The sequence below is a fragment of the Pocillopora verrucosa genome, chromosome 11, assembly GCF_036669915.1.
Source record: "Pocillopora verrucosa isolate sample1 chromosome 11, ASM3666991v2, whole genome shotgun sequence".
Lineage (NCBI taxonomy): Eukaryota > Metazoa > Cnidaria > Anthozoa > Scleractinia > Pocilloporidae > Pocillopora > Pocillopora verrucosa.
The window spans coordinates 12,489,678-12,499,677 of record NC_089322.1 but is presented as its reverse complement, the minus strand read 5'-3'; the positions used below and the strand labels follow the sequence as shown (position 1 = coordinate 12,499,677).

Sequence of the window (10,000 nt, the reverse complement as noted above, 5' to 3'; positions counted from 1 at the left end):
TTTAGTGACCCATTTGAGGCCATAGGGAGATTCAATTCTAGTTCGCCATTTTCCTAACCACATTGCTTCAGATTTGGACGTGTTCAGTTTAGCGCCAGATCCTTGTTCAAATTTTGATACGACTCGGAGAAGTGAAGAAAGAGATCTTTCGGATTTTAAGATGCAAGTAGCATCGTCAGCGTACTGGGATATTTTATATTGAAGGCCCCCTGCTCCGGGGAGCAGGAAACCTTCAATATCTTTACAATTACGGATTTGCGTTGATAATACTTCTGAAACTAGCACATAAAGGAGAGGAGATAATGGGCATCCTTGTCTCACCCCTCTTCTTAAGTGGACAGGGGGGGACAGGGAGCCATTAACAATGATTCTAGAGAAGGCTCTAGAATAAAATAGTTCGACCCACCCACAAAAGGAGGGGCCGAAACCAAATTTACGCAATACTCTCATCATGAATTCGTGGTCAACTCGGTCAAAAGCTTTTTCTTGATCTAAGGAAATGAGAATACCCGGTTCATTAGTTTTGTCAATCATGTCGAGGGCATCACGAAGTAAGGCCAAATTTGAGAAGATAGTGCGGCCGACCACGCCGCACGTTTGGTCTGAATGCACGATGGAGTTCATGACTTTTTTCAATCGTTCAGTGATGATTTTAGATGCTAACTTGTAGTCAGTGTTTAACAAGGAAATTGGGCGCCAATTTTTTGCGAGGCGTCGATCATCTTTTTTGTGGATGAGTCGTAGGAGGCCCTCGTACTGGCTATCCGCGAGGGAGCCAGCAAGAAAGGCCTCGTTCAAAACAGAAAGGAGAGATTCGCTCAAATCGTTCCAAAAACACGAGTAAAATTCTGTTGGGAGACCATCAGAACCGGGTGACTTGCCGGTCTGAAGGCCTTCCAATGCAGTAAGTAATTCTTTATTAGAAAAAGGGCCTTCACATAGATTGCGCTCATAATCAGTCAGTGAAAATTCGAGGCCGTCAATTATTTCAGTTTGAATTCGCATATCAAGAGGATCTTGGGTGAATAAATTCTTGTAAAAATTGGTTAAAATTCTTTCAAGATCATTTTGAGAATTTCTGAGAACACCGTTCTCGTCAAAAAAAGATTCAAAACTATTCATGTCAGCTCGTTTTTTCTCCAGACGGAAGAAATAGCGTGTTGGCTTCTCACCTTCTTCGAACCATTGTGCTCGGGAGCGGACTTTAGCTCCTTCGGCTTCTTTCGAGATCAGAGAGGACAATTGGCTTTCCAAATCGCTAATTACACCTGGGTTATTTAAGCGATTAGAATGTAAAGCGTTTTTAGCATGGGTTAGTTGCTTAGTAATTAGGATTCTTTTGGCATTTGCTGTTCTCTGTTTACGGATACAGTATGAAATACTTGTTTTGCGGATTTCAATTTTTAGAGCATCCCACCATTCGCGAAGGGAGGCGAATTCGGGGATTTTAAGCTTAAAGTTGTTAATCGATTTTGACATAATGTTTTTAAATTCTACATCTGAGAGTAAAGAGCTGTTGAACTTCCAAATTCCAGGACCGTGATTAGAAGGGTTGGTCGTTAGTTCAATTTTTACAAAGTCATGATCGGATAGGTCGTATACGCATGGAAGAATATTACATTTCGTTACTAGGGTTAAGCCTTTAGCGACGAGAAAGCGGTCAATTCTAGATGCCTGGGTATGGTCTTTATTAGACCAGGTGAAAGTTACTTTGCGCGGGTTGTTTTTGCGCCAAATGTCTGTAAGTGAGAAGTCAGCACAAAGGGATCGGAGAAGTTTTTGATCAGACAATAGGATGGCGGAACAATTTAATTTATCTAGGACATTGTCCACACAATTAAAGTCTCCCCCGATCACTAGGTCCCCTTGGGGGAGAAAGTAATTGTGCAGACAAGAGAAAAAACTTTTACGATCCGAAATAGTATTGGGAGAGTAAATGTTCACTAAATTTAGTTTAGAATTATAGTAGTCAATGAGTAAGCTCAATATTCTTCCTTCGGAATCGGTCAAAAAACGGATAATTTTGCCTGGAAAGTTTAGAGAAAAGAGGATGGCAACACCGGCAGACCTGCCAGTCCCGAAGGACCACAGACATTTGCCGCGCCAGAGTATTTCGAATTCCTCCGCTTGTTTTTTGCATGAGACATGTGTTTCTTGTAAAAGGATTATGTCACAGTTTGAATAATTTAATTCTTGAATAATTTTTCGACTTTTACTGGAGGACCCGAGTCCTCGCACATTTAGAGAAATTATTTTAAGCTTACTCATTGAATATAAATAAAAAATTAATATCTGTACCGCCTTCTCCTAGGTTTAACTCTCTCCCATCCATCATCATCAGTTTCGGAGCCAGAGTAGTCACGGCGGGAAGATCTATCGCGGCCATCGTGGCCGCGATAATAATCTCGATCGCTTCTATCTCTCTCTCTTCTGCCGTCTCTCCGGTCATCTCTTCGTTCTTCTCGATCGTCCCTCCCTCGCTCGTCTCTTCGTTCTCTTGGTCGTTCTCTTCTACCTTCGTCGCGTTGTTGTTCTCGTTGTTTCTCTTGATCTTGTTGTTTCTGTTGTTCTTGCTGTTCCTGCTTTTCTAGTAATTTCTGTTGTTCTTCTTGTTGTCGCTGTTGTTCTCTCTGTTGTTGTAGTTTTTTCTGCCTTTCTTCTCTTTCCTTGGCGCGCTGGGCTCGCTCTTGTTCCTTTTCCTTTTCAGTTTTAGGTGGCGTTGGCTCACTATCGACGTTCGCGCTGAAGAGCAGGAAGGGGCATTGAGGCATGGAATGGTTGTCCGCTAAACAAACGGAACATCTTGGCGAGTCTTTACATTCTTGAGCTCGATGCCCAGGGCATTCACAATTAAAACAACGGACTGCGGAGCAGTCTTTGGCCATGTGGTCAGTAGCTCCACAATTCCGGCAAGCTTTTGGCTGATTTGGGTACCATATTTTGATAGGTTCACCAGCTATGTTGATGTTGGCAGGGATAGTTCGATGTAGCGCCATTCGAGCCGTTCTTACTCCATTCTCGATATGTTGTGCAATTTTGTCGCGCCGAAATGAAAGGACACGACCGTAGTGGCTGAGTCGGCCAATCACGGCAGTGTCGGGTAGTTCAGCGGGGGCTTCATGGATCTTGACGAGGACCAAACGATTTTCGCAGTCGCCCAGGAACACTTTGAGACCGGCAATCACGACGAAAGGTGTTTCAAGAGCGGCTTCTTTAGCTGCACGGCTCTTAAAAGTCACGATCCAAGATCTATTAAACGCCTTTCTCTGGATTCCGGTGATAGCGTCAATATCGATTTCTGCCGCGTCAAAAGCTTCGAGAATTATTTGCGATGTGACGGTTGTATCAACGCTAAAATAAATAGAGCGATCCTTCGTGATTCTACTTTGACTGGGAGCATTCAAAAAAGGCACGGCCTGAAATTTCACACCCTTATTTTCCAGATTTTTTAGTACCTCAGGGATTTCGATTTCCACGTCTGCGCCCCAGGACTGTGAACCTTCTACCACGCTTGCGTCTACGACGTCTCCTGGATTCGCTGTCGAGTTATCTGTAGTAAACTGGCTGATATTTTCACTTTCCTGGCTGTCCATGTTGACCAATTGCTGCAAAAGCAAGGAAAATAAACTTTTCATAAGCCTTTTAACCTTACCCAAGAGGCCGAGAAGCTTTCAGTACTGTTTCGGCCTTCTGGGCCTCATCAGTGCAGTGCTGATGCTAGGATGGAGGTAAGGCCATACAGCTACCCCATGTGATCTCACACATGTGGGATCATCTAAGTCATGCCAGAGTGCTCAAACTAGAAAAACTAGTGAGCATGCACATATATATATATATATATATATATATATATATATATATACGGTATAGTATTCTGTATCGAAACAACTCGAAGTAACGTAAGTATGTATCGAATCCACTTTACATGTGTAACGAATCGACTTCGACTTGTATTGAAATGATTTGCATCGAAACGACCTGTATCGAAACGACTTGTATCGAAACGACTTGTATCGAAACGACTTGTATCGAAACGACTTTGTATCGAAACGACCGTGAACCAAACAGCAAGCGCGCTATAAAACTCAACATACCTGCATTGAATGCAGAAACGTGAATTTCATCGGAATTTTCCCTACGCTTGAGCTACGAGGTGCAATGGAGCAATGATGAAAAATATAACCAAACTGGTATAACTTTTAAAACTTGTACAAATCGTGATGGTGTCAGAGCGACTGCTGTTATGCTGTGGTCCGTCGTGGCGAGCTTATCATGGCGATCTACGGTCATAGCAGGGAAGTGGGCCTCAGAAACTACATCGTGCGGCCTTCGAGTGTACAACTAAAACCTTACTCTGATATCTTTTCCGATGCAATAAGAGGCAACAATGAAGCTACATTAGTCACAGCAGCCGAGTTTTGCGGCGCTGTAACCCCGAGCAATCCTAGTGTTCCTGTCGGCTGTCGTTCATTCATAAAACGAGGTAATTTGGTATCATCAACTTAGTAAACTGGCCGCCGTAAATAGTTTCAAAGCTGACATTTCGAGCGTTACCCCTTCGTCAGAGCGAATGGCGAAGGGGTAACACAACTTGGTGAGGTGACTGGGTACCCATAAAACACACCTCGAGGTCGTAGCTTGCCCGTGACCTCCCCCCGCCCCCCCTTCGTTTTTTAGCCTTTTTTAGGATAAAAAACTTACGATCATTGGGTGGGAAAAAAAAAACGCCACGACGATATTTGACCACAAAAGCCATTGTTGAATAGCCCACATTCTGAAATTTGTATTGTATCAAAGTATTTTCGTCAGCGGCTCTTTGTATTTAGTCTATATGATTCACGCCGCGTTAACACGTGCCCACTGACAAACAAGGGGGATCAGCGGTTTAAGCCATACAAAGAGCTTGGTGTCATTCATGACGTTTTTCGCAAGGTTGTTGGCGTCCTCTGGCAGGGATATGACGGCCAAAAATTTGATTTCTTTTAAGCCGTTCACTGATTAGTAGCAGTTGTCAGGTTCGTCGAGAAAGTGAAGATGAGGAAACGAATCATTCTCCGCATCACTCTACCGTCCTGATAAAATTTCAAATGCCAAGATATAATATGAGGAACATTGACTTTGATTTTATTTCAATGAGATGTAGGAGGGTTGGGGTGAGAAGGAGGGGCCCCTTTCCCTCTTTTTAATACGCAAAGTTGGCATGAATAGTTCCTTTGATATACATCGTCATACATAAAATAGATTAGATCAGCATATTTATATTCCTTAAGTCTTTTCAGCAATCAAAAACGTTTCCCAGGAAGTTGGTGTTAATATGAACATTTGGGAGGGGGGGAACACCTATCCTTCTAAAAAAAGACGTCGGTAATTTCATTCGTTGTGTACCTCTAAGATATTGCTCAGGCTAGAAAAAACTAAAGCACAGGGAGATTATAATCACTGACAGCTTTCTTTCGGTTTCTTCCTCTGAATCTATGGTGGCCAAACACTCGAGTTCGCACATATTTCAAGCACCTTGATTAAGAATAAATCTTCCGAGGAAAAAATAGATGCATTATTAGGCGTATCTGTTGCGGTAATGGCACTCTTAATTCAGGTACGTTCAGATGCATACTTTAAATTTCCACAAACAGAAAACGAGTCAACAAATAAAAATTGATAAGTTGAAACGATAAATTTTATTTAATAAATGACTCAGGAAGAAGTAGAAAGCTTTGCTGAGCTTGAATAACATTTTAGATGATATGGATGTCATTTAAAAGTTCTAAAGTCAGAAATGAGCTCATCCAAGACATTATAATCTCTTGGCTCATCGCAGCTTGAAGTTTAAATAATAATTACAGAAATATAGAGGTGACTCAAAAAGATATTTCATAGGAAAGATGGCTTTAGTCTTGTCACGGGCGTGGGACAAAGAAAAAATTCCGCGTTCCCATGAGGAATCCAACCTCAGACCTTCGGATTTGCGCTTGGATGCTCGACCCTTGAGTCACAGAGACTCTACGGTGAGGGAGGTTTATTACGAAGTTCATATGATACGCGTCCTGCATACTGCTAGGATCAGCGTTTTAAAACTTTGTACATTTCTTATCCGTCCCATGCAAAACAGCAACGTGAAATCCCCTCAATTTGTGTCGTCTGCGAAACGAAACCGCGACGGCAAATTATTTTAACTTCCATTCGGAGCTCAACGTTTCTTTTATGCACTATGCTGAAGTTGAGGTGTGGCGCCGTATGAGACGGTAAACAAATGCAGCCATTTTTTAAATTCTAAGTAAAGGCAGAAACTAATTTTTTAGTCGAGGTCTTCCCTAGCGTAGCCGTCCTGACTGCTTAAGGTCTCTAATGTACTATTTCAACATTTCAACGCAAAATATCTTTTTAGCTGCCGTTATAAGCTACTGGTTATAAATGCTGGAAATGTCGCAAATAGTCCGCCTCAAAGAAGAGAACAAGAAAGCTGAGATAGAATTGCTTGATTTTGAGTGATGCTATTTAACATCTACGAAGTACATATATGCAATAAAATCGCTCTCGGCGTCATTATTGAAATCAAGTTACTCTATCAGGGCCTCTTCATGATCTACCAGTCGCTTTCAAAAAGGAATTTTTTTTCTTTTCTGGACAGAATGGTACTCTTTCTTCCTTTCTTTCTTTCTTCAATGGACTTTTTTTTTTTTCTTGAACGAGGACTTTCTTCCGGCTTTGATTTTCCCTGAAGATTTTTCCAGAAGCAAATAGTTCCACGTGTGAATTTTGTCGTGTGCGCAACGTAAATAAAATATGGAAATAACATGAAAACGAGTCCCAACATGAGCGGTTGCCGCGAAAATTCTCCTTAGAGATTCGCCCAGGTCCGAGATCATGACACCTTCCTGACTTTATAACTTTTATTTGGAAATACGTTCTTCTAAATAACTCGAGTGCTTTTAAAGATTTTAGAAAATTTGTTTTCTGGAAAAGTTAGGTTGAATTCTTTAATTCAGTTTATTCAAATAAAAGAAAATTCTATTTTTTCGGCCTCTGAGGGTGGGAAGTAACCTAGCTCGAAGAGCCTCATGTTGTTGCTCTCGTCCTCCCTTCTCGTGCGTGACTCGTGCTTCGTTCTCGTCTCTCGCTTGCCCGAAAAACTCAAGAATATTGCGCCTATTCTGCGGTATAGTCATAGTCAAGGGATGACTCCTGAGACAACCAACATCTTAGCTCTAGATTATTTGGTTTATCAATTGAGTTGATGTAAATTGGCCACCGTAAAGAGTTTCTAAGCTGACAGTTTGCTCTAATGAAGGGCTAACGCTCGAAACGTCTGTGGCCAAATTACATTATCAACTCAGCTGATAAAACCCAATTATCTTGTTACACCACCCCACCGACACGGCACTACAGGTTCGTTGGAAACTATTTACCTTTTTTACTTCTAGGTTGGCGGAGTAGAATCTGGAAACAAGTTATCGATTGGCGCGCACCTCAGAAAGAACTCAGCGCACGCTCAAAATTATCAGTTTCTCCTTTGACTGGAGTTGACAACATTTGAGCGCTATATTCTCCTGTTTGACGGTCGGTGTGGTCGCACATGTAACTTCAGCCTAAGCTTATACTTCAGAAATGTCGGAAGAACAGGTAACCTTTTCATAAGCGATATTGTATTTAACTATTTACGTAAGTTATCATTCGGCTGAAATCGATTGCACGGTGGTGATTAGTCGGTCAAGATTTCCGTTCAGCCTCATGCTTGCACACATTTCTTGGATTAAGAAAACTGTAATTTTTGTCAAAGTTAACAGTATGTGTCAGCTATGTTTTAAAATTTTCCTGATCATGAGAATTTCGCGCGTAGAGTTCGTTCTCGGTAGGTGCGAAAGGGTGTGTGTAAGCCCGGGCGCGCTGAAGTTTGTTTGGCTCCTCAAATACTCTCGACAAAATTTGTCTCCGCCAAATTTCAATTTGTCAGTCGTGGGTGCACTGAAAAGCGGCAAAGTATTTGTTAACCACAGACATGGATCTACAAATTGACCTGTAATTGAACTCTGAGATTTAGCCCAAACGTAAACTTGGAAGCCATAGTAAGTTATATTCTGACTATCCTGAGTGTTCATCATCATGCAGCATCCCGCGGTATGAATCTTCTATCTTCATCGTTTGATTGCTGCGCAAAATTAAATTTGGATCTAAAAATTGACCAGTTCATGGACTTACATGTACATGTAGCGTACATGTAGACGTACACGTAAACTTGGGAGCCATAGTAAGTTATATCTTGAGTGTTGATCGTCATACAGCATCCCGCGGTACAAATCATTTATCTTCAACATTTGACTGCTACGTAAAATGGATTACTTTGGCAGCCCTCTACTTGAAAGACTCGTGTAAGAGAAGAGAGATCAAATCTTTTTAATTGACGTTTTCCTTTTAATCTTAGGTTGTAAATTTGAAATATCTGTCACATTCACGTCTGTCCAGCTCCTGCTTTTCAGGAAAAAGAAATCACTGGATGTACTTCTCTCATGGAAAAATTCCAAAACAATAGATTGCCAGCACTGGCTGATGATAAGCATTAGGTAAGGAAAAGTTGGTAGATTGCTTGCACTGGGGGACAACACCATCTTTGGAAGCAAAAGAAAATGATGAAACAAACTCTAGTGGTGACAAATGTTGAGCCAAGTTAGGAGCAGTACAGTTTCCTTTCTGAGAATGTTGTTTTGTTTATGTGTTTGTGGTAATGGGACATGTTAGATAATTTATAAACAAAGCATGTTACTGTTCTTGCTGCATTCACATTAACAGAAAAAATTTAAAGATTATCTGTCTTATCCTTTCCATTTTAAGTGGATCAAACAGAAGTTTATTTCCAACCTCCCTAACATTTCTCCATCCAATTTGTGCGGCAAAAAGAAATGGCGTATAAGATGAACCGCAAAATTTTTTTCCAATGTCAACCGCGACCTTAGTAAAAGGAGGGTATCACCACAAGTTTCCACTTCTGACTGCTTTGAGTTTGTTGACTCATAAGTTCAATAAGTAAGTTGACTACACAAGTTTGATTATTGCCATCTTGATGTTTTGCCTAATTACACGTGCCAGCTGGAACTACATGTATCCTGCAGTTAACTTTTCTGTTCCATTTTTTTGAGCAATTTGGTGAACATTGATCGATGATTCGACAAATATTGAAACAAGAAGCAAATCTGGTTTCTCATAAAAAAAATTTGCATATGAGTTAGAGCAAGATGTAGTCATGACAAGTAATCATACTGTAACACCACACCATTAAAATAAGCGAGTAGCACTTATTAGTTTTTGTATAAAGGGCGAGATGAATGAACCAGTTTTTGTGCGTGGGTTTGCATACAAAAGGGGTGCCTTAGCTGATTCTACCGAATTACAATACACTGAGAATGAATTTATTTTGAACAAATTCCTAAGCTGTTGTGATGGATGTTTTTATATACGAAGTGGGAAATAGCTATTTTGATAAATGAATTCCATTGGAAAATAGTAAATCATTTATATATTCCGATTACGAAGTCACATTGGTAATAGCAAACTGGGAAGGTCGGTTCAAACAGCGATTGCAAACAATGAGTTTGCTTGTCATTGGTAGCTGTGTAGTATTTTAGTGCTATTGAATTGAACCCTATTCTTTAAAACAATAAACCGCCAACAATAGAAAAACAAAAGGACTACCTCATTCATACTAATGAGGCTGATCTCTCAAAGTCGTGAGCGCATGTGTGATTTTTTGACGTGCACAATTTTTTTTTATTTACAATTGCATGCGATTTTTTGTGCATTTAATTTGCGTTTTTAAGTTAATATATATGTGAGCGGTACTGTATTATGTGACAAAATCTACTGAAGATTGTGGCTTATTCATCCCATAGAGATATTTTATCAGACAAGTGTACAAGTGAGTACATAGTCCCTCTAAACCAGTTCTTAATTTTTGTAAACTTTGAGAATTGAGCTCAGATCAAGTTTTGAAGGGTTCTTAAGAAATCTA

General features: G+C 40.6%; 1 protein-coding gene across 1 annotated transcript; it reads right to left on the bottom strand.

The window, feature by feature from the left end:
• Window positions 1–2,285: 2,285 nt before the first annotated feature.
• Window positions 2,286–3,669, bottom strand: LOC131774376 (uncharacterized). The gene has a single exon (XM_066158616.1). The coding sequence runs from the start codon at window positions 3,633–3,635 to the stop codon at window positions 2,286–2,288; it is 1,350 nt and encodes a 449-aa protein (XP_066014713.1). The 5' UTR covers window positions 3,636–3,669.
• Window positions 3,670–10,000: the final 6,331 nt, after the last annotated feature.

What these genes read in the sequence shown, in the direction of transcription:
- LOC131774376 (XM_066158616.1), bottom strand. Translation starts at nt 3,635, where the DNA reads ATGAAAAGTTTATTTTCCTTGCTTTTGCAGCAATTGGTCAACATGGAC.